The sequence below is a fragment of the Myiozetetes cayanensis genome, unplaced genomic scaffold (genome assembly GCF_022539395.1).
Source record: "Myiozetetes cayanensis isolate MyiCay16 unplaced genomic scaffold, myiCay2020 scf3, whole genome shotgun sequence".
NCBI classification, from domain to species: domain Eukaryota; kingdom Metazoa; phylum Chordata; class Aves; order Passeriformes; family Tyrannidae; genus Myiozetetes; species Myiozetetes cayanensis.
Window position 1 is genome coordinate 691,422 of NW_026087521.1, and position 22,807 is coordinate 714,228.

The following is a 22,807-nucleotide window of genomic DNA, read 5'->3' on the forward strand; positions in this document are numbered from 1 at the left end:
TTGCTGGTGCGTGGCCACCCGGGCAGATACTCTCCATAACAACTGCTCCCAGCTCCTCAGCAGCCAGGAAACACAGAGAACATCCTTTCCCAGCTCCTCCCTGAAGATTCCTGGCTCTTTGCCACCTTGAACAAAACATCCTTCTTCTGAAATTGCTAAAAACTGCGGTTATTGCATCAACCCCAACCTGGGGACTTTATTTCTAATATTCCTGACCTCTCCTTGGGGGGTTTAATAAAATAAATGCCTTGTCCCAATCGCTTTTTTCCCCCCCATATCGGTACTTTTAACAATATTAACAGACCCACTATTCCCGAGCCCTTTTATTCCTCAACAACGTGAACGAGATCTTTGCCCTGAGTACCAAGCCGTGGGTTCATTTTTATTTATTTATTAAACACCCAAGAGGATTTCTTTTCCCTTCCTGGCTCCTGGAAGGGTTGGAGCCGTTTGATTTGCTCCACCTGCAGAGGGGGATTTGGGGAGAGATTGCCACGATTTGTTTCATTCTCTGCTCTGTGCTGCTGTTTTCAGCCCGGCATCAGCTGCTGACTGGAGTTGCCTCTGCAGCTCAGCTGTTCCCCACGGCTGCTTTTCCCAAAGAATTCCCTGGAGGCATTGGTGGGGAGCCTGGAGGTGGGTGGTGGCCAGGTTGCCTGGAGTCCTTGTGGTCGTGGGATGTTGCATTTGGAGGTGAGATAGTGAGGGACGTGGGTAGGGATGTCTTGCTCCATCTTCCAGGGCAATTCCACCCCTGAGGAATCAGGTGCAGAGGGTGCTGTGGAGAAACACGTGGTGAGGAGAGCGAGTCCCAGCTGCGAGCCAAAAACAGCGGGGGCATTGCACAGGGATGGCAGGGGATGTCCGGAGTCATCTGGTCCAGCCTTCCCATCCTCCAGAGAAAAGGGCTCCAGAACCTTGGCAGTGAAGCAGCTGGAAGGGCCTCATCTCTCCCTCCAGGTGTGCTCCTGCCCCTCCCTGGGGGCTCAGGCTCTGGGGTGGAGCTGAGTGGGGATGGTGCTGGAAGCTCCGAGCTCTGATCCTCCTCACTGCTCCTCGGCTGGTCCATGGGGTGCTGCTGCCTGGGGAGCTCTGGCACCTGTCCTGTGAGCAGAGTGTGCCCAGCACTCCCAGGGCCACTGTGCCTGTCCCCCAGGACTGTGCCGTGTCCGTGGGGCCGATCCCTGCCCTGGATCCAGCTCCAGGTCCCTGTGGAGCGGTGGCTGCTCCGGCTGCTCCCACATGGCCCTGTGTGCTCCCAGAGCCAGCCCCCAGTGCCATCCATACCTTCGGTGAGGGAGGGACCACTGTTTTGCAGGATTTCTTCCCGGCACAGCCTCGCCCTGGACATGCAGGTAACCCCCATCCCAGCTCCCATACCTGCACTCCCAACAGCTTTTCCATTCGGACCATCCAGAGGGGACTCTGAGCAATAGCCAGGCGAGATTTCCTCCCTGCCAGGTGTTTGTCTCTGTAATCACCGTTGCTGTTTGCCTCCAAGTTCCCAGAAGGATTTGTGCTGGCAGCCTGGGATCCCAGCGAAGCTTCAGGAATATTTATTGTGCTGGGCAAAATTAAAATGGGACCAGATGAGATGAGTGGAGGTGCCCAGCAGAGCCTGCCCGGCCTCCAGGACCCCTTATGATGGTGCCAGAGGCTGAGGGAGCTGGGGGGGCTCATCCTGGAGAAAAGGAGGCTCAGGGGGGACCTTCTGGCTCTGCAAGTCCCTGCCAGGAGGGGGGAGCCGGGGGGGGTCGGGCTCTGCTCCCAGGGAACAGGGACAGGACAAGGGGAAACGACCTCAAACTGTGCCAGGGGAGGCTCAGGTTGGCCATGAGGAGGAATTTGTTGCTGGAAAGGGTGGTGAGGCCTTGGCAGGGGCTGCCCAGGGAGGTTTGGAGTGCCCAGGCCTGGAGGTGTCCCAGGCAGGCCTGGCCGTGGCACTCAGTGCTCTGGGCTGGGGGACAGGGTGGGGATGGGGCACGGGGTAGATCCATGGTCTCTTTTCCAGCCTTAGGGATCCCGGGATTCTGTGGTGGTTCTTGATGTCTCCGGCCAAGGCGAGGTCCCAGTGCAGAGGTCAGGATGGAGAGCAGGAGAATTTCTTTCCTGCCCTCTCCCCCTGAGCTGGCAGGGCACCCTGTGTTCGGGAGGAGAAGTGGAATCACCCCGAGCAGGCTGTGGGGGCAGAAGGGCTTAAACCAGACTGGAATTTCTTAGGAGGGGTTTCAGTTTCACCAGCCCAAAGCACTGCAAGTTTACACTGTAAATCAGAATGGGATGAGGTTGGAAGGGACCACAGGGGCCCATCTGCTCCAACCTCTCTGCTCAGGCAGGGCCATCCTGGAGCACAGGGTTGTGTCCTGGGGCTCCAAGGTCCCTGCAGCCCCTCTGGGTCTGGGCTCTGCCCCCTCCATTCCACGTCACCGCATTGCTGGTCCCCAGCTCAGCAGGTCCAGCCCCCTCAGCAGGGCTGCCCATAGGATTGGAGTGGAGGCATCCACGTGTTGTCTGTGCCAGCCCACAGCAGGAGAGCCCTGTGTGTGTCCTGGCTGTGCCAGAGGACCTTTGGCATCCTCCCCGGTGGCCCCTTCCCACTCCACTGCTGGGATCTTCTCTCCCAGATGACCCTTTCAATCTACGATGTTTCTGCTTAGGTTTCTTGCTTTCCTCTTCCAATTTTGCCACCCTTTCCTTTAAAATTTGTCTGCCAGCAGCTGTAGGGTCTTGCTGTGGGGCTCTTGCCCCTCACCTGCTGTTGGACTCTGTGCCAGTGCAGGTTTGGGGAGGGGACGCCCTTGGAAGGCCCTCGGAAGGGGTGAGTTCTGGCCCCAGCAGGGTGTGAGTGTGTGGCAGTGCAGGAGGTGCCTGGTGTGCTGGAAGTGCTGCTGCTCCTCTCTGTGCCCTGGGGAGCTTCCAACAGGTGGACAGTGCTGTCCTGAGGGAATGTTTGCCAGGAGGGAGCTGTGGTGCACCTGGATAACACGCTTGTCTTCTCCACCACTGCCAGCCTGGGCTGGTTCCAGGGATATGTGGCCATTTACATCCTCTCTGGGCATCCAGCTGCTTTTCCCAAAGACAGCAGTGAACTGATTTTTCCTCCTCTCTGGTGTCCTCCAGCCGTGATCTCCGAGTGCCTCACGTTGGGGGTGAGTCAACACTCTGGAGTTCAGTCCTTGAGCTGGAGAGGCTGTGTCTGGCTCCTGTCTCCAGGGAGCTTCAGCTGATGTTCCTTCGTGTTTCTTTCCATCCTCAGCTCTGTCCTGAGTTGCCCCCACCCTTCCCATCCACAGGCTGGATCCATGGGCCATGGATGAGGCTCAGCAAGGCCAAGTGCTGGGTCCTGCCCTTGGGTCACCCCAACCCCAGGAACACTCCAGGCTGGGGCAGAGGGGCTGGAAAGCTGGAGAAGGCCCTGGGGGTGCTGGTGGCAGCAGCTGGACACGAGCCCAGCTGTGCCCAGGGGGGCAGGAGGCCAAAGCTCCGTGGGCTGTGGCAGCCCCAGGGTGGGTCGGGCTCTGCTCCCAGGGAACAGGGACAGGACAAGGGGAAACGGCCTCAAGCTGTGCCAGGGGAGGCTCAGGTTGGCCCTGAGGAGGAATTTGTTGCTGGAAAGGGTGGTGAGGCCTTGGCAGGGGCTGCCCAGGGAGGTTTGGAGTGCCCAGACCTGGAGGTGTTTGAAAAACGTGGATGTGGCATTTGAGGACGTGGGTCAGTGATGGCCTGGGCAGAGCTGGGGGAAGGGTTGGACTGGATGATCACAAAGGTCTTTTCCAGCTCTGATGATTCCATGATTCTGTGATTTCAGAGTGTTTTGCTGCCCCACCCATGGCCACAGCCTGGCAAACCGGGGCAAATGCTGAGCTGAGGTTCCTTCCAGCCCCTTGGGGAGGCTCCTCCAGCTGTGCAGGTGCTCCCCAAAATTAACCAGGGAGGTTGGGAACGTGAGGGGCGGCACAGCAAGGAGCAGGAAGGGTATCCCAGTTCCTTGTATTCATCAGAGGCACCAGCTGAACGGTCTGGGCATCGTTGGGGCACCTTCACTGGAGGGATGCCACAGCACAGGGAATCTGGGGATGATTCCACTTGTGCCAGTCCAGGATATTGAAATCTAACCTTGGCTGCAGGGCTGAGTCACAGCCAAAAGGAGCAGGGGCTGAGCAATGGAATGCTGGAGCTGTGGAGGAACTCATTACTGAAGGGATTCTTTACTAAAGAATTTCATTCATCACCAAAGAATTTCTTACTAAAGGAATTCTTCCCTGTGAGGGTGGTGAGGACTGGAGAAGAGAAGGCTCCAGGGAGACTTCAGAGCTCCTTGCAGGGCCTAAAGGGGCTCCAGGAGAGCTGGAGAGGGACTGGGGACAAGGGATGGAGGGACAGGACACAGGGAATGGCTTCCCAGTGCCAGAGGGCAGGGACAGATGGGATATTGGGAAGGAATTGCTGGCTGGGAGAGTGGGGAGGGGCTGGACTGGATTTCCCAGAGCATCTGTGGCTGCCCCTGGATCCCTGGAAGTGTCCAAGGCCAGGTTGGAGCAACCTGGGCCAGTGCAAGGTGTCCCTGCCCAGGGCAGGGGGTGGCACTGGCTGGGCTTTAAGGTCCCTTCCCACCCAAACCATTCCAGGCTTCTGCCCACCAGACAACAAACCTGGGGAATTCCCTGCACGTGCCCAGCAGGCTGGAGCCATGCTCCTGACACCCTGGTCAGTGGGATTTTGGCTCCAGGACAGCTCCTAATCTTCGTTAAAGGTGTCCAAATTGGACACTGGACATCTGGATGGCTGCTCCATAATCCCAGTTTTTCCCTGCTTCTCCCAGGTGTCCTACTCGAGAGCAGAAGGATGGAACAGCTCCTCCTTTCTAGGCTCTTTTATCCCAACTCTTGTCTCCCTGCTTGGGAAGTGGTCCCAGTTTGGCAGGATTCTGGTCCTGGTTTGGGCAGTGCCACTCTTGGATCAGCTGGGATTTTGGGAAGGTCTTCAGGGACCCTCTGGGAGAGGAGGCTGCAGCTTCCACAAAATTCCTGCTGCTCCGTGGAATTTGTGGCTGCTCTCCTTCTATCCCGGCAAGGGCTGGGTGCCAGTGCTGCTGCTCCCAGACCTTTGGGACACCTCTGCTGCCTCCATGGGCTGTCCAGCCAGGGAAGTTCAGTTCCCAGGAGGGGCCACACACCCGGGGGGTGGCAAAGGCTGCTGTTCCCACATCTGGATGGAGCTGTTACGGAATTCCTGCCGGTGGCGCTTCCCGAGCAATGCTGCTCCCGCTGAAGAATCGTTTTGTTTAGGGTTTTTTTAATAATCTTTCTCTTCAAATCTCTTCCAATCTGAAACTCCTCATGTGTTTTTTTTTCGTTGCTCCTTGCTCAGCTGCAGTTCAAACGGAGCAGAGTTTGGTTTTTATTTGACGAGCAGGGTGAGGGGGGAACGGTTGGATGTGTCCTTTGTGTGGATGCGATGCCTTTACACAAACCCAGCGTGATAAAAAGCTGATGCTTCACATGAGTGTTACTGAGGCAAAGAGGTGCTTCACAGGAGACAAATCCTGACTTTGCATGGTAGCAGGGATTAGAAAAAATGGCGTTTGTAGCTGTGTATTTATTTATGAATGGCTGTTCTCTAAATCAGGGACCTGTAAATCCTGGCGTGGTCCAGGTCATGTCTCTCCAGAGAGATTATTTATTACAGGTGGATTTTTAGATGGGATATTGGGAAGGAATTGCTGGCTGGGAGGGTGGGGAGGCCCTGGCACAGGTTGGCCAGAGAAGCTGTGGCTGCCCCTGGATCCCTGGGAACAGGGACAGGACAAGGGGAAACGGCCTCAAGCTGTGCCAGGGGAGGCTCGGGTTGGATACTGGGGAAAAATATCTTAAAGAAAACCCTGACCCTAACCCCAACCCTAACCCTGCACTTCCCATGTGCTGCTTTCTGTAGCCTGGTCTCCATTATGCCATCAACCTCTGAATTCCATCCTTATCAAAAAACACTTTCATTTTCAGGTTGCCTTTGTACTCCTCCAGGATCACCCCAGGGCACCTCTTTTGTCCAGGTTCTTTCTTCTGAGCACCCCGTGAGCTTTTCCCTGTTTGCTTTCCCTGCCTCTGCCAGGTTTTCCAGCTGCTTCAGCTTCCCAATCCTCCTGTTTCCCTGCCTGCTCACACAAGGAGGCTCTGCAGAATTTTAGCTCCTCTGATTAATGTGCTCAGAGCGAGGCTGCTGCTGCTGCTGTTGGTGCTGTATTTCACTGACCTGGAGTTTGTAGGGAGCGTTTCAGTTCCCACCTGGAATGTTGTGATGGAAAGCTTTTTGGTTTTCGGTGTCTGCTGGAAGCTGGGAACTTCACACGTGTCTGCTTGTGTCATTTGGGAGCTCTGCTGAGGGTAGGTGTGATTTCCATCCTCTCCCTCGCTGTTAAAGCTGACAGGGAACCCTTCCCAGGGTGATGTGCCCATCAACACCATGGATGAGCTGCTGCTCTTCCTCTGGGAAGTTTTCTCTCTCTCACCTCAGTTGTGCCGCTCTGGAGGATGCCTCGAAGAGGAAGAGTGGCCCTGAACATCCTGTGCAGCAAGCAGCCCTTGCTCCCAGGGCTCTTGGTCACTTGTGTGTGTCTCCGTGGGAGGTGGGAGTGGGGAACTGCGGCAGTTTGGGGGTTGGTTTGTCCACACAGCTCAGAGAGGTCCCTCCTGCCCATGAAACGTTCCTTCAGCAGCTTCTGCTCACCTGAGGGTTGGTTTGGCACTTCACAGGGAGGAAAATGAAATGGAAGCTCCACAAGTCTCCCTTCATCTCCCTCCTGGAGTTTCAGTTATGGTATTTACACGCTCCAGAAATCCTCTTGCGCTGCGACCGCCGGGCACGTCCCGCTCTTCCCATCAGCTCTTCCTCCTAATCTGATTCCCAGATTCAAGACCCGATTCTCAAATTCAATCAGATCCCTCTTTTCCAGTCGCCTGATAAACTGCAGCGGAGTTTTTATTATTGGGATAGATAAAATTAGGTTGTTCCTTTCACAGCTCTTAAAGATGCAGCTCTGCTTTCCCCTCCTTTTCCCCCGGAATGGATATATCCATATATATCCATATATATCCATATATATCCATATATATCCATATATATCCATGTATCCTGCGGAACAGGGCGGGAGCTCCGCGTGGCCGCTCGTTCCCTGCGGAGAGCGAGGTCTGACACGCCAAGTAATGCTTTGTGACATCCTTAAATCCACTTCTTTTGCTGCTGGATAATTTGTCTGCCGGAGTTCAGGCGTCAGTCAGGGACCATCAGCTGTGCTGGCAGACCATTTGCTGCTACCTGTGGCCATTCCAGCTTTGCTTGTTGGGATGTGGATCCCAGTGTTCCCTGTTCTGGGGTGGGAAAAGGCCTTGTTTTGACCTGGAAAAGAGGGGATCTCCTCAGCCCCATCCCAGCTCTCCCAGATCTCTGCTGTGCCCCCCCCTGTTTTCTCCTCCCAGGCTGCTCTGGTTCCGAACCATGGAATCACTGAAGGGTTTGTGGTTGGAAGGGACCTTCCAAAGTCATTGAGTCCAACCCCTTGCCATGAGCAAGGACATCTCCATCCCCTGCAAACACCAGTGTTCAGTTTTCAGTTTGTTTTTCCAGCCTGGCTTTATTCCCTGGGAGCATTTCCTGGGTAGCTCCATTTGCTGTTGGGCTTTTAAGTCCCTGACAGGTTTTCTTGTTTGGATGTTTGTGAGAAATGACGAGTCTTCAGGCTTTCTGCGCTTTGTTCTTCCAACTCCATTTTGGTCTCAATTTAACAAAATAACGTGAAATCTCTTCTGGTTTTTTCTCATTTAAATACAACTTTGTCTTTTTAAATGTCATTCCCTGCGTCTTCTAAACTTACAAACCTTACAACCCTACAAACCCTTCCAGTCCCTCCTGACGGGTAATTTGTGTCTGAGCACCCAACCAGGTGTCTGGAAAAAGTCTCCAGGACTAAAAACCTTTACTTCTAGCGGTCCATTGGAGTTTCTTATTACCCCAGATTATTCATTAGGAATTCTGGAGTCCCTGTTTTCAAACTGAGCAGGATGGCAGCTCACAGAATCCCAGGATATTTTGGGTTGTTAAGGGACCTTAAAGATCATCTCATTGCCCCTGTCCATGGGTGGGGTCACCTTCCACTAGAGCTCAACTGGAGTTGATTTATTGGCTTCCACTGGCTCTTTGTGACGTCCCAGTCCCCTCCCAGCTCCAACTCTGCCTTCCCAAGTGCCTGGAGTTGCATTCTCCTGCTCTGTCTTTCCTCCACGGAGTTTTCCATTGCATCCAGCAGTCTCAATATTTTTATTACACCCCAGCATTTTGGTCTCCTGCCTTCTTTCTTAGACTTCCAGCTCCTCTCCAGAGGAACACAAGTGATACTTCGGGGTTTCTATTTTTTTCGTGGTGTTTGTGCAACTGCTCTTCACGGTTTATCTGAGCCTTCCAGCCCCTGTCCTCTCTCTTTATGGCTCCATGACTCATCCCAAAGCAGGTGCTTTGCTGCATGTCCTGGCTTTCCTACCCCTGTGGATAAAAGCTCTCCCATAACCTTGTTAAATGTTAAATCCCAGCAGCTCAACTCCACCAGGGTTTAGCAGGGTTTTCCTCTCCAGCACGGGAATCCAATTTTTAGAGCTTTCCCTAGTTTCTGATCAGCACAAATCCTGCTTTTTTCCCCCATTTTCCTGCTCATGCTATGGGATTTTGCTCCCTGCTCCTCTATCTGGCTGCTGAGGCTATTTCAGAGGGCATTCACATGCAGGTCTTGATCTTCAGCTCCCCAAGAGCCTCCTCCAGCTGCTCTTTTCCACTCCTCCCTGCTCCACAGACCCCGGGATGTCAAACATCACCCAGAGAGGTTGCGGATTCCCCGTTCCTGGAAGTGTTCAAGGTTTCAAACCCCAGGCTGGACAGGGCTTGGAGGGCAGGGACCCCTTCCACTATCCCAGGTTGGTCCAAGCCTTGTTCAGCCTGGCTTTGGACACTTCCAGGGATGGGGATGTTCAAGGTCAGGTTCAGGAGCACTTCCAGGGGTGGGGATGTTCCAGGTCAGGTGCAGGAGCACTTCCAGGGATGGGGATGTTCAAGGTCAGGTGCAGGAGCACTTCCAGGGATGGGGATGTTCCAGGTCAGGTTCAGGAACACTTCCAGGGGTGGGGATGTTCCAGGTCAGGTGCAGGAGCACTTCCAGGGATGGGGATGTTCAAGGTCAGGTGCAGGAGCACTTCCAGGGATGGGGATGTTCAAGGTCAGGCCGTGGCTGGGGCTGAAGTTGGGTCCCACCTGAAGGTCACCCCACTGCCACCGTGACCTCTGGGTGGCCCCTGCCTGGTGCCACCACAGCTGCGAGGGCTGTGTGGCTGCCTGGACCCCAGATCAGGCTGGATGGTGGCAAAGCCTCCCCGGGAGCAGGGCTGGCAGCGTGTCCCTGTGCCCGTCCGCCGGAGGCGTCACCACAAGCCCGGGCACGTGACTCACACGTGCTCCCTTTTTTAAGGAATACAGATGCGGAGTAAATGGGAATCAATTACACTTCCCACACAAAGAATCCCCTGATTTGGCATCTGACACAGACACATCCTTCCTTCCAAAGTGGAAAATTCATCCACTTTGTTCCAAGGAGGTTTATTGGGATCGCTTTTCCTCTGCAGTGACTCTGCGTGCCCGTGTCACGCACGAGACCCTCCCTGCAGCACCGGCTCCCAAATCCTGCTGAGGGACCATTGGGCTGAGCTCAGGGATGGTCCCCAAGGATGGAGCTGCTGCTGCCACTTCCCCTTTCTCCTTTTGTCTCAGCATGGGGCAGCCACTGCCCTGGGCTGAGCTGCTGACCGGAGCGGCAGCCCCAGGAGCGCAGCTTCCCCTCGTCCAGGCTTGGACACACCGGTCCCAAATGTCATGGGCAAGAAGGCATCTGCCCTGGCATGTCTGGGGAGGAAGAAAATGTGTAGATGTGGCACTTGGGGACGTGGGGCAGTGGCAGCACTGGGGGAATGGTTGGACTCGATGATCTCAGAGGGCTTTTCCTGCTGAAGGATTCTCTGTGGCACTTGGGTGGGGACATGGGTTGGTGGTGGCCTCGGCAGTGCTGGGGGAACAGCTGGATTTGATGGTCTCAGAGGGCTCTTCCAACCTGAATGATTCTCTAAGAAGGGTTGATTTAACTGCTGAGCACCCAGGACCTTGAGGGGTCGGAAAATCCATCTCATCCTTCGCCCTGTCCCTCTGTGCTCGGGCAGGGGCAGTGATGAGGAGTCCCAGCTGCCTTCCCTCCCTCTGGAGAGCTTCCCAACTGCCTGCTGGCACATGGGATGTGCTGCTGTGCAATCCCCTGTTCTTTGGCCTTATTTTAATCATTCCACAGTTCCAGGCAGCTCCAGGAACTTCTGGACTCGCCCGTGGCTGCTTCCAGCCACTGCTCCTGGGATTCAGGGTTTGTGTGGGCAGGGTGAGTGAACATCATTTGGTCAAATTATTTAAATTCACCATGGAGAGTTGGAAAGTAACTTGCAGCCACCATCTGGGACAGCAAATCACTGGTGGAGCCTGTGGGACCTGGGAGGGAGGGAGCCGTGAGGAAACTCCGGATTTCCAACAGCCCAGGACAAAGGAAGGTCACGATCTGTGGGCCTTAGTCCAGGCTCAGAATAGTGATGGACGTGTTTGGGATTGAAATGGTGGTGTCCCTGTGCTGGGTCTGGAAACAAACCTCCAGGATTTGGGATATTAACCTTGGCAAAGGCTGTTCCAGGATCATCTGTGCTGTTTCCCTCCGCTCTGTGTCTGTGCCTGAGGGGGGTCAGAGAACCTGGGAAATGCACAAAGGAGAACTCCAGATGGGTCAAGAGGGGTGAATTGGCCCACGAGGTGCCATCATTGTCCTAAAGGGGATGAAATCCAGCGGGATTCAAGGAGTGAGCTGCAGGCTTCTGATTAATACAGGAATAAAGAGGGTGAGGAGTAAAGCAAATAAAGGATCTGCAGAAGAGGTTCTCTGGGCTGCTGAGCTGTAAATCTGCACATCCCTGCTGGTGTGTGCACACACTTCTCCTGGGGTTCTCCACGTGGCTGGGAGACACAGAAGGACTCAGCAACCAGAGTGTCAAAGGGGAGACCTTCCAGAATTGGTGGCCAAAGCAGGGAGGGACTGATTAATCATCTCCTGTCGCTCCTGGTGGCACTGACCAGGAGATACCCTGCAATGAGGATGCTTTGGGGGTTATTTCATAGAGAAGAAATCTTGAAATAGCTTGTCTTGGCCAGCAGGGGCTTGGGAGGAGCCACCTGGACCTTTGCCTCCGTCCTCCAGGCGGGTTTGGGCTCTGGGGATCCTCCTGAGATCCCTTCAGCCACTCGCCTTGAGCAGAGCTGGGATTCCCTCCCCTTGTGAGGAGCATCTGCCAGACCCTGAGGTGCATCTTAATTCAGGGCAGTCGCTCATTCCTGCATTTTCTGGGCTTATCAGACAGGTTGTCCAAATTCCCAAGGACTGTGATCTTGCAGGATAGGCAGGATTAGAGACATAATTTCCAGAAATCCCGTTATCCTCCTTGTCAACTGCTAAAACTATATTTTGTCTTTTCAGTAGGACTCTCTTAAGATCTGATGGAGCTTCCCAGGGATGTAAACCCCTTTGAGCTGTCAGGGTGGAGAGGCACAAATCCAGCCACCAGGGGGGATGTTCCTCTGGCTGGGAGGCACAGGGAGAGCTTTGAAGAGAGAATCAATATCTGTGATTATATAAAGGGACACAAAACCTTTTAATTAGTTGTCTCTCTCGGGTTTCCAGTTCTGCTCCATCTCCAGGGGCGAGGCTGGAGCCGTGGCCTGTGGGACTTCAGGGAGGTGGTTCAACATCCAGACTAATCCCTGCAGGGAAGCACAGGGAGCTGCTGGATTTATCCCAACTCTTGCTGGACCTTGTGTCTGTTCCTGGTGTGTCCTTGGCCACAGGCTCTCACTCCAGCTTCCTGAAACATCTCAGGATCCCAGAATCACTGAGGCTGGAAAAGACCTCTGAGATCATCAAATCCAGCTTGTGACTGATCCCCACCAGGGCACTAAGTGCCACATCCAGTCCTTCCCTGGACACCTCCAGGGATGGGGACTCCACATCTCAGCGGCCTCTTGCTCCTTTCCTGGGAATTCTTGCATTGGGTCGCTGGCTGTAGGATGCTGTGGGATGCTGTGGGATTCCGTGGGATGCTATGGGATGCTGTGGGATGCTGTGGGATTCCATGGGATGCTGTGGGATGCTGTGGAATGCTGTGGGATGCTGTAGGATGCTGTGGGATGCTGTGGGATTTAGTGGGATGCTGTGGGATGCTGTGGAATGCTGTAGGATGTTGTAGAATGCTGTGGGATGCTGTGGGATGCTGTGGGATTCTGTGGGATACTGTAGGATGCTGTAGGATGTTGTAGAATGCTGTGGGATGCTGTGGGATGCTGATTTTCCCTGCTCTGCCCCCCAAGCTCCCTGTGGATGCCCTGATCCCTGATCTCCTGCTTTACATCCTCGCTCATCCTCACACTAATTAGGCCAGTGCTGGGCAGGGATTTGAGGAGGAGCAGGAAGGCGAGTGGCTCCCGTCCTCCCGTTCTCCTGCTGCCTTCCCGAGCAGTGGGAATCAGGCACTAATTGGCTCTCGTTAGCAGGTGACTGTGCTGTTCTCATTTTGCTGTGTGCAGATGATCTGAGACCAGAAGTTTCTCGGCTCACTGAGCCGAGCTCTCGGAACAGGAAGGGATGAAATCCTTCTGTGCCAGAGCCCTGGCAGCCCAGATCTGCCTCCTAACCCAGCCTAGGACAGCGGAGGGACAGGATGGGGGTCCTGCTCTGCCTGTGTGGCTGATGGGATCCCCAGAGGGAGGCATCAATCCCCCCACGTCAGAACCTGCCTCCTGAATTTTGGACACGACTTGTCTCTCTTGGTCATTCCATCTGCCCCAGGTGATTCCCTGGGTGTCTTGGAAGGGTTCTCCCATTCCCAAATTCAAGACTTCTCCCAGATACTTGACAGGCAGTCAAGGGAAGTTCCTGTTGGCCCCAAATGTGTGCTGGGAGCACCCAGGTGGAAAGCAGCTCTGCAGAGAAGGCCCTGGGGGTGCTGGTTGACACCAAGTTGAACAGGAGTTAGCAGTGTGTCCATGCAGCAGAGAAGGTGCCCTGGGTTGCTCCAGGGGGATAATCCTCCCCCTCTGCTCAGCACTGGAGTGCTGGGTCCAGCTGGGACAAAAGAGACATGGAGCTCCTGGTGAGAGTCCGGTGAAGGACCATGGAGATGGTGAAGGGACTGGAGCATCTCATCTATGAGGAAAAGCCGAGAGCTGGGAACTGTCCTTCCTGGAGAAGAGAAGGCTCTGGGGGATCTCATCCATCACAAACATCTCAGAGAGCGTGTCAGGAGCCTGGTGACAGGACCAGAGGCCCTGGGCACATTCTGGCACACAGGAGGTTCCTTCTGAACATCAGGAGACGCTTTTCCACTGCGAGATTAACGGAGCACGAGCTCAGGCTGCCCAGAGAGCTGCGGAATCTCCATCCTTGGAGACATCCAGAAGCCAACTGGACACAGCAGCTGGCTGTAGGTGTCCAGATGCCCCTGGACATCCCTGCCAGAGTCAACCCTTCTGTTTGATTCTGCACATCTGGGAAAGTTTTAGAGGCGATGGAGCTGCTTTTTTTCCTGCCGGCGCTGGGAGCGTTGCCGTCAGAGCCGGGCTATTTCTGGATCTGTCAGCCACGCTCGTAGTAACAATCTGAAACTCCAGAGCAGGGAAAAGCATTTCTTCCACAGGACACGTAGTAAGTGCCATAAGGGAGCAGCAGTTCTTGGTTGTCAGTCAGATTCCAACGGGACTGGGTTGGAAGGAGCTGATGGACTTTAAACCACTCAGGGGGTGATGGTAAAACCTCTCCTGCCCCAAGGCCAAGGTGGAGCTCACAGAGGGGATTGGGTCTTGTGTGCTTCTGCCCACCAGGCTTTGGGGACAGAGGTCTCTAGGAAGGTTCCCACAGAGAAATCCTCTCCAGGTAGGAATTTAGGATTTTTTTCCCTAATATCCAACCTAAACCTGTTCCCTGGGAGCAGAGCCCGACCCCCCCCCACTCGCAGCTCCCCCCTCCTGGCAAGGACTTGCAGAGCCAGAAAGTCCCCCCTGAGCCTCCTTTTCTCCAGGATGAGCCTCCCCAGCTCCCTCAGCTGCTCCTGACAGGATTGGTTCTCCAGTCCCTTCCCCAGGGGAGGGTTGTTTAAACCTAAACCCAGAATCCTTCACCCAGAACTCACCCGACAAAAAGCGATTCTCTCCTGATCAGCCCCATGAGAGCTCATAAAAATTAAAGCAACTGTCCTGGGTATTTGGGACCGTTTGATGTGTTGGAAGTAATTGTGGGGACTGTTATGGTCTGTTTATTCACTGGTGGTGATTTGAACCTGGCTGTGAAGGGAAATCTGTGCTCCCACAGAAATGCCTGTGGGTTGTGGAGGGGTTTATTCCAAGTGGGTTGTGGAGGGGTTTATTCCAAGTGTGCTGTGGAGGGGTTTATTCTAAGTATCCATTCTCATGCGGAAGCTTTTCCATACTGGGACCTGACGCTGTTCCCGATGGAAGCACCATCAGGCAGTCAGGTCCAGGCACTATCAAGGCTGGATGCTCCCAGGGGCTGAAATGCCTGAAGGAATATGGGATGTGGAGTCACCCATCAACCCCACCTCAGACAGTTTCAACAGGCAGAGCAAGTGTGACACCTCAGAAGTGTCCCACGAGGGACACCACAAGCTGCTGCTCCAGCTCCTCCTGGCTCTGGCTGAAGCCTCCAGAGAAACCTGATTTTGGCTCCCCAGCTTCCCAAGCAGGGTGCTGGAAGCAGAGGCAGCAGATGACGTGGGGAGGAGTCCTCTGTGTGCCACAGAGACTCACCCAAAGCAGATGTGAAGCTGAACTGGACCTACTGGACCCCACGTTGTTCTCCGGCCGCTGCGGTGGAAGCGGAGGGGGGATGGATGAATTCCAGGCCAACCACTTCCATGAGGAGGAGAGCCCTGTGCTTGCTCACCTGGGCACGGAAAGGGCTGCTCGTCTTTCACATCAACGACCTTTCCTCTGAGCTGCTCCCACTCGGCATCTCCCGTGGGATGTCTGTCCGTGTGCCTGGGAGAGGAGGAGCCGCAGGATGTGGGCACTGAGCGTAGAGAAATCACGACTGCACTCCGGGGACGTTCGGGAGCTCCGGAGCTGCTTAATCAACACTGCCACGGCACTGTTTGTTTTATTCATAATACACTCTGGCTGCTGCTCAGGAATCACTCCTGCATCCGGCAGGGATGGGCCTCGGCTCCACCGGATGCAGGGGCTGGGAGGCCTCAAGGTGCCTCATGGCGTTGGGCGATAAACCGGGTGAAGAAGCACATCGTCATTCCAGGTGGAAGCACGCCAAGGGATGCTCCGCTCCCGCCCGGTGGAAAACGTCCAACCCATTCCAGGCAGCCTCTCTCACGGCTCTTTTCTTTCACGGGTGGTTTTTGTTTTTTTGCTTCATGGAAAGGGTTGTCAAGCACTGGAAGGGGCTGCCCAGGGAGGTTTGGAGTCCCCACCCCTGGAGGTGTCCGAGGAACGGCTGGACGTGGCACTCAGTGCTCTGGGGGTGATCGCTCACGGGTTGGACTCGATGACCTTGGAGGTCTTTTTTTCAACCAAAGTGTTTGGGGGATTCTGTTTTCCAGCTGTTCCCAGAGCAGAGCCCGAACCTGGAGCAGCTGCACGGCTGACACAGGTCTCTATCAAACAGGCATTAACGTGAAATATGGCGAAACTAATTAACATCCTTTAATTGAAATTGAGCCTGCCAAAGGAGCCCAAACAAAAATGGTGGCATCCTTTGCAATTATTGGAAAACTTGTTATAAATGCCCCTCGGATAGATGTCGGCTCCGGAGATATTTGGAATTAATAACTCCTTAACGATCCAAAACTGACTGTGCTGCGGGATCAATGTGGCAGATGGGACCTGGACTTGGGAGGGTGTGATTGATGCTTCCCCAGCGCTGCTCCAAAGAGGAGCTGTGGGAATGTGGGGCTGCTCCTTGGATCTTTGGGTCACCCGTGTGAGGACCAGCTGTTGGTCCAGCAGCAGCGTTTCCCAGACTCAGGTGGAATGGGATGCTGGGAACAGCGTCGGTGCCACGGCGAGGGCAGGGCAGATGTGGGGACAGGAGCTTGGAGAAGGGAAATGGCTGGAGAGGGATCCTGCCCGCTGACACGAGGGTCTGTGTGGGTCCCCACGGCTCTGAGCGGTGCTGGAGGGGCTCAGGGCCTGGCACTGCAGTGATCCCACCGTGTGCCAGCTGCTCTTGTGTGGGTCCCTTCCTGCCTGGAGAGTGAGTGCCAGGCCCTGGCTGATGTGAGCCCTGGCTGATGTGAGCAGCAGGGTTCACATCCCCTGTGGGGTGCAGGGCTGGGGTGAGCAGCAGCAGGGTGAGGTCGTGGGTTGGTGTGAGTGGCAGTGGGACACAGGGTTGGTGTGGGTGGCAGCAGGGCACAGGGCTCGGTTTGGTGTGACAGAGGGGCATAGGGTGGGTGTGAGCAGCAGTGGAGGACTGGGTGTGGGTTGGTGTGAGCTGCAGTGGGGCACTGGGTCAGTCTGAGTCCCATCAAGGCGCTGGGTGCAGCTTGGCACGAGCGACAGCGGGGCATGGGGTTGGCATGGATGGCAGCGGGGCACAGAGTGGGGAACAGTGTGAGGTGGTGTGAGCAGCAGTGGGGAGCAGGGTTGGTGTGGGTGGCAGTGGGGCACAGGGTGCAGTGGGGTGAGGGTGTGGGTTGGTGTGAGTGGAGCAGGGTGCAGGGCAGCAGTGGGGTCAGGGTGCAGGGCAGCAGCAAGGTCAGGGTGCAGGGCAGCAGCAGGGTGCAGGCTGTGGGTTGGTGTGAGTGGAGCAGGGTGCAGGGCAGCAGCAGGGGCAGGGTGCAGGGCAGCAGCGGGGTGCAGGTTGTGGGTTGGTGTCAGTGGAGCAGGGTGCAGGGCAGCAGCAGGGTGCAGGCTGTGGGTTGGTGGGAGTGGAGCAGGGTGCAGGGCAGCAGCGGGGTGCAGGCTGTGGGTTGGTGTGAGTGGAGCAGGGTGCAGGGCAGCAGCGGGGTCAGGGTGCAGGGCAGCAGCGGGGTCAGGGTGCAGGGCAGCAGCGGGGTGCAGGCTGTGGGTTGGTGTGAGTGGCAGCGGGGCACAGGGTTGGCACGAGCAGCAGTGGGGTGAGAATGCAGGTTGGAGTGGAAGCAGAGGGCTGGGTGCAGGCTGGCACGAGCAGCAGGGGGGCACAGAGTGCACGTTGGTGTGAGAGGCCGTGGGGCACAGGGGCGGTGTGAGTGGCAGGGGGGTGCAGGGTGTGGGGCACCGTGAATGGCAGAGGGGCGCAGGGTTGGCACAAGCAGCAGCGGGGCACAGAGTGCAGGCTGGCAGGAGTGGCAGTGGGCACAGAGTGGGGTGAGGGTGCGGGCTGGTGAGTGGGAGCAGGGTGGGTGTGAGTGGCTGTGGGGCACAGGGCAGCACTGGGGTGCTGGGTGCAGGCTGGCACGGGTGGCAGCGGGCACAGAGTGGGCGCTGGCACGGGTGGCAGCGGGCACAGGGTCGGTGTGAGCGGCAGCGGGACGGGGATGACGGCGGTGCCGCTCCGAGCGAACATTCCCGGGAGCCGCCCGCGATTCCTCCGGTTCCGCGCGCTGCTCGTGACTGTTGCTAAAAACATAAAGGGGCCTTTTGGAGAGCTGAGCTGGGCTTTCATATCTCTGCATTGACTCAAAATGCTGCCGAAGTGACATTTAGAAGCATTGTAAGCAAAGGGGAGCTATTTATTCCTGATTAAGTGGTTTTTCCCTCGAGGACAGCAGTGCAGCGCCGAGGCTGAGGCAGGCGGGGGACCCACCGTGACTGTCCTGGTGACAGTCCCGCCAGCTGAGGTTGTGCCTGGGGATGGGAAGTTTGTGGAGAGGGTTTGGGGTTGCCAGGAGGGGAAGTCGTGCTGCTCCTGTTGGATTTTGGCGTTGGGTCGCCCTTCCCGGCTCTCTGATGGTCTCCATGTGGGGGGGTGTGTGGGGGGGTGTCCGCTGGCAGCGAGTGCTCCCGGGGGAAGCTCAGTCCCATTCCGAGGGACGCCGTCCCCTCTCCCACTCCCTCCTCCCATGCCGCTCTCCAAGGAGCCTGTAACCCCTTGGCGCGATGGTCAGTTTAGGGCACAGCTCTTTCAGGCTGCACCGTGCAGGGTCTGCGGGGTCCCACCCCACTGCACCCTCGGGGGGTGGGGGCAGCCCCAGGGGGGCCCCACCAGAACGACAACGGGGGGGCTGCGGGGCGAGGATGTGCGAACCCAACCGGGGTGGGAGTGTAGACTGGGGGGCTTGGGGGGGAGACAAGGAGCTGGATGTGCCAACACAGATCTGGGGGGACAAACAACGGCTGCAGAGGCAGGACTAGGGAGGGAGGGACCAGGAGGCTGCGGCCGGTGCCGAGCCCCGCGAGTGCGGGGGCTGCGAGCGGCGCCGTTGCGGTGGCGGCGCTGGCAGCTGCGGGGGGCTGCGGGGACCCCCCGCCCCGGGCACTGCCGCTGTGAGAGCGCACCGCGGGCACCCCCAGCCCCGAGGGCGGGAGCCGGGCAACCCCCGCCCGCGAATCTCTGCAAGCCCGGCACCGCCCCCCGCACACTGCCGGGAGCGGGGCATCGCCCCCCTAAAACTGCCCCTCCCGCCCACTGCCTGACCGGGCTACCCCCTCAAAACTGCCCCTCCCGCACACTGGGCATCGCCCCCAGACTGCCCCCGCACACTCCTCCGCTGACCCGTCCCCTCCGCAATTGCCTGGCCGGGCTGTCCCCGCAAACACTCCCCACACCGACCCTCCCGAAACTGCCTTTCCGCACTCCTCCCCACTGACCTGCCCCCAAAACATCCTCCCGCACATCGCCTGGCCGGGCTACCATCCCTGCCCCCAAAACATCCCCCCGCGCATTGCCTGACCGGACCACCCTCTAACTGTCCCCCGCACGCTCCCCGCCCCGCACGCTGCTCCCCCGGGACCTCCCCGCTCCCGTCCCATGCTGTGCCCCGCGTCCCGCCCCCCGGGGCAGCGCCGGGCGGTGCCAGCAGCGGGGCCGTGCGGGCCCGCCGGCTGCGGGTCGGGGCGGGGGCGGCGGCGGCGGCGGCGGCGCTGGCGGGGGCGGGGGGCGCTGGCGGGGCGGCCGGTCCGGCGCCGTCCCCGCCCGCCGGGGAGGAGCCGGCGGCGCCGGCACCACCTGCCCCGGGCCATGGTGCGCCGGAGGGAGCGGAGCGCGGCGCGGGGCGGGCGGCGCCGCGCCATGGAGCGGGCGGCGGGCGGCGGCCGCCCGCAGCCCGTGCCCGTCCAGCCGGAGCCGCAGCCGGAGCCGCTGCCCGCGCCCGGGCGGTGCCGCCGCCGCCGCCGCGCCGGCCGGGGCTGCGCTGAGCCCCCCGCACCCCGCGCCGGCCCCGCCATGGCGCAGCCCGCGGGCCGCGGCGGGACGAGCCGCGAGCTGCCGGGCATCAGCACCGTAACCTACGTGTTCGTTTACAGCCCCGGCGGCCCGGCCGGGCCCCCCGGCCCCGGAGCCGAGCCCGCGCCGCACGCCGCGCCCGCCCCGCTGCGCGGGCCCAAGCGGAAGCTGTACAGCGCCGTGCCCGGCCGCAAGTTCATCGTGGTGAAGAGCTACGCGCCGCAGGGCGAGGGCGAGATCCAGCTCAACCGCGGAGAAGCCGTCAAGGGTGAGCGAGCGAGGCAGGGAGGGAGGGAGGGAGGGAGGGAGAGCGGGCGGGGCGCGGGGCGGGCGGCGGGGCGGCACCGCCACCGGGCGGGGGTCCCGCGCTGCTCCGGGGGTCCCGCGCCCTGCGGCGCGGGATGCGCTGGACGTGGCCACGGTGTTCCCCAGCCCGGCGAGGGGGTCCCCGGCCCGGGGTCCCGCGGCACTGGCTGCGGGCTCTGGTAGGGGTTCCTGCACTGGCTATGCTGGCAGTGGTTATGGGGGTCCCCAGCCCGGCTGGGGGGCTCCAGAGCCTGTGGGGGTCCCCAGCCCGCCTGGAGGGTCCGCAGCCCAGAGTCCCGCGGCACCGGCTGCAGGCTCCGGGCAGGGGTCTCCCTCTGGCTGCAGCACTGGGTGCCCTGGCCATGGTGCTGAAAGGCTGTGAGATCCCCAGCCTGGTTGCGGGGATGGCAGAGCCTCGGGATCCCCAGGCTGGCCGTGGGGCTGCAGGGCTGTGGGGTCCCCAGTCCCGGTCCCATGGCACCAGCAGCAGGCTCCAGGTGGGGGTCCTGCACTGGCTGCCCTAACTGTGGTTGTGGGGGTCCCCAAACTGGTTGGGTGGCTGCAGGGCCATGGGGTCCCCAGTCATCCTCAGCCCAGGTCCTGCTCAGCCCACGGGTTGGGGGTCAAAAGCAAGGGCTGCCCCACCTGGGTGATCCCCAGCCCGGCTGTGGGGCTGTGGGGCTATGGGATCCCCAGCCCGGTTGTGGGGCTGCAGGGCTGTGGGATCCCCAGCCCGGTTGTGGGGCTGCAGGGCTGTGGGATCCCCAGCCCGGTTGTGGGGCTGCAGGGCTGTGGGATCCCCAGCCCGGTTAGGGGCTGCAGGGCTGTGGGATCCCCAGCCCGGTTGTGGGGCTGCAGGGCTGTGGGATCCCCAGCCCGGTTGTGGGGCTGCAGGGCTGTGGGATCCCCAGCCCGGTTGTGGGCTGCAGGGCTGTGGGATCCCCAGCCCGGTTGTGAGGCTGCAGGGCTGTGGGATCCCCAGCCCGGTTGTGGGGCTGCAGGGCTGTGGGATCCCCAGCCCGGTTGTGGGGCTGCAGGGCTGTGGGATCCCCAGCCCGGTTGTGGGGCTGCAGGGCTGTGGGATCCCCAGCCCGGTTGTGGGGCTGCAGGGCTGTGGGATCCCCAGCCCGGTTGTGGGGCTGCAGGGCTGTGGGATCCCCAGTCCAGTTGTGGGGCTGCAGGGCTGTGGGATCCCCAGCCCTGGGTGTTTCAGCCAGGCCGTGGGGGGCTGCTCAGGCCCTGTGGTGCCCTGTCCATCCCCGGGGTGTGCCCGTGGCTCTCTGGTGTGGCCGTGGGTAGCTGTTCCCACCTGTGACACGGGTGCCTGGCTCTCTGGGGAGCCCCAGAGGTGCTGGTGTCTCTCCGACCCCTCTCCCCCATCCTGGGGCTGGCAGTGCCCGGTGCCCTGCCCTGGGCCACTGCAGGGTCCCTGGTGCCAGCCCACCTCGTGCTGGGGCCGGGAGCAGCGAGGGGGTGGTGGGCACAGCAGCTCTTCCCAAGAGAGCTTCCAGCCCCAGCTTCCAGCGCCGGGAGCCGGGAGGCTTAGAGGGATAACAGCAGTGCCTGTTGTGTTGGACAGGCTCCTGAAAGCCATGTAAAGCCTGCGGTGGGTCGTAAGTCAGCTTCCAGCAGGCAGGGATAACAAAAGGCTCCCTCTGCAAGCCTCCTAATTCCACAGTTTTTTCACAGAAAGTTTAAGGATCTTCTTTTCATCTTGCTGCCTCCACTTTTTCTGCAAGATTCCTCTTGCAATGCGGGCTGGAGCAGCCGCTGAGCTGAGCTGAGCTGCGTTGGCTGTAACATGGATCTGAGCTGGGGAGAGGGAGACAGGGCTTGCTCTTCCCTGCTTGGAATTGCTGCTTCAGAACCCTCTGAGCCCTGTGCTGAGGGAGCTGACGGCTTCCCCTCGGAGGTGGTGGTCCAGCCAATCCCACTGTTGTCCCCATGGATGTGTTTTTCCCCCTGAGAGGAGGAGATGGATGAGAAGGGCCTGTGGCTGGGGCGGATTTCTGCAGTGGTGGTTGGAGTTAAGGAGTGTTTGATGTGGTGGAGCTGCGATTCGTGCAGGTGTGTGATTCCAGGAGGCTGGATGGAATGGACTCTTGCACCAGAGGTGCTTTTCCCAGCGCATTTTCCCACTGCTCCCTGTCACATCCTTCTGTGTCTCCTCATGTGTTTGCACCGAGTAGGTGGTCCTGGAGTAACTGCCACAGAATCCTGAATTGTTTGCATGCCTTCATGTGATCTCCAGGGAGAAAGCAAGCTGTGGGAGGCACTGTGGGGAGGAACAGTGGAGTGGGTCGGGCAGTGGCCCCTCAGGGCTGGAGTCTCTCCCCACTGGCTCCTTACCCTGTGGCCGAGGAGGCTGAACGAGAGCTAAAAGAGAATCCTTTCGGTGCCTCGCTGGTGGAAACTCTCCAGATTATTTGCTGCGTTGGGGAGGCTGATGGATGTTTTTGGGGCCAGGAATGTTGTCAGCCCCTGGGCAGGGTTCCCTGGGAGTCGCAGACAGGTCGAGGGGTGGGCTGAGCAGAGCCCGGCAGTCTGAGCGGAGCTGCCACCGCGGGTGCTTTGTCATGTCCAGGGCACTCGTGATGCCTTTGGAAATGGGGGGATCTGGGAGAGAGCTTCTCCCACCCGGGAAATAGAGGCTGGTGTGAGTGAAGATCCTGGACTGGGCTGGTGCTGGACTTGTGCTCTGAGCTAAGGGGGTGCCGGGGTGTCCACAGTGGGAGAGGTGTTGGGAGAGGAATCCTGGCCATGGGTGTGATTTGCCAGCCTGGGGGGGCTTCAGGGTCCTGAAAGGATGTGGGGGATGACTGAGCTGCCCGGGGATGGAGGTGTTGGGATGCTGGGGGTGGAGGGTCCTGGAGGGAGAAGGTGGCAGCTGGAGGAAGTGTTGAAGTGTGGGGTGTACAGGCAGTCTGGGGAAGGGTGGGAGATGGTGTTTGGGGGGTGCTGTCAAAGCAGTGCTGGATGAAATGGGCTGCGTTTGGGGAT

At 58.7% G+C, this 22,807-nt stretch overlaps 1 protein-coding gene across 1 annotated transcript in view; it reads left to right on the forward strand.

The window, feature by feature from the left end:
- The window catches only part of SHANK3 (SH3 and multiple ankyrin repeat domains 3), a 227,683-nt gene that overhangs the window by 94,607 nt on the left and 110,269 nt on the right, over positions 1-22,807 (forward strand). Inside the window, exon 12 of the mRNA XM_050325020.1 lies at positions 19,582-19,769. Coding sequence (XP_050180977.1) covers positions 19,582-19,769 — 188 coding nt within the window. The remainder of the gene's footprint in view (positions 1-19,581; positions 19,770-22,807) is intronic.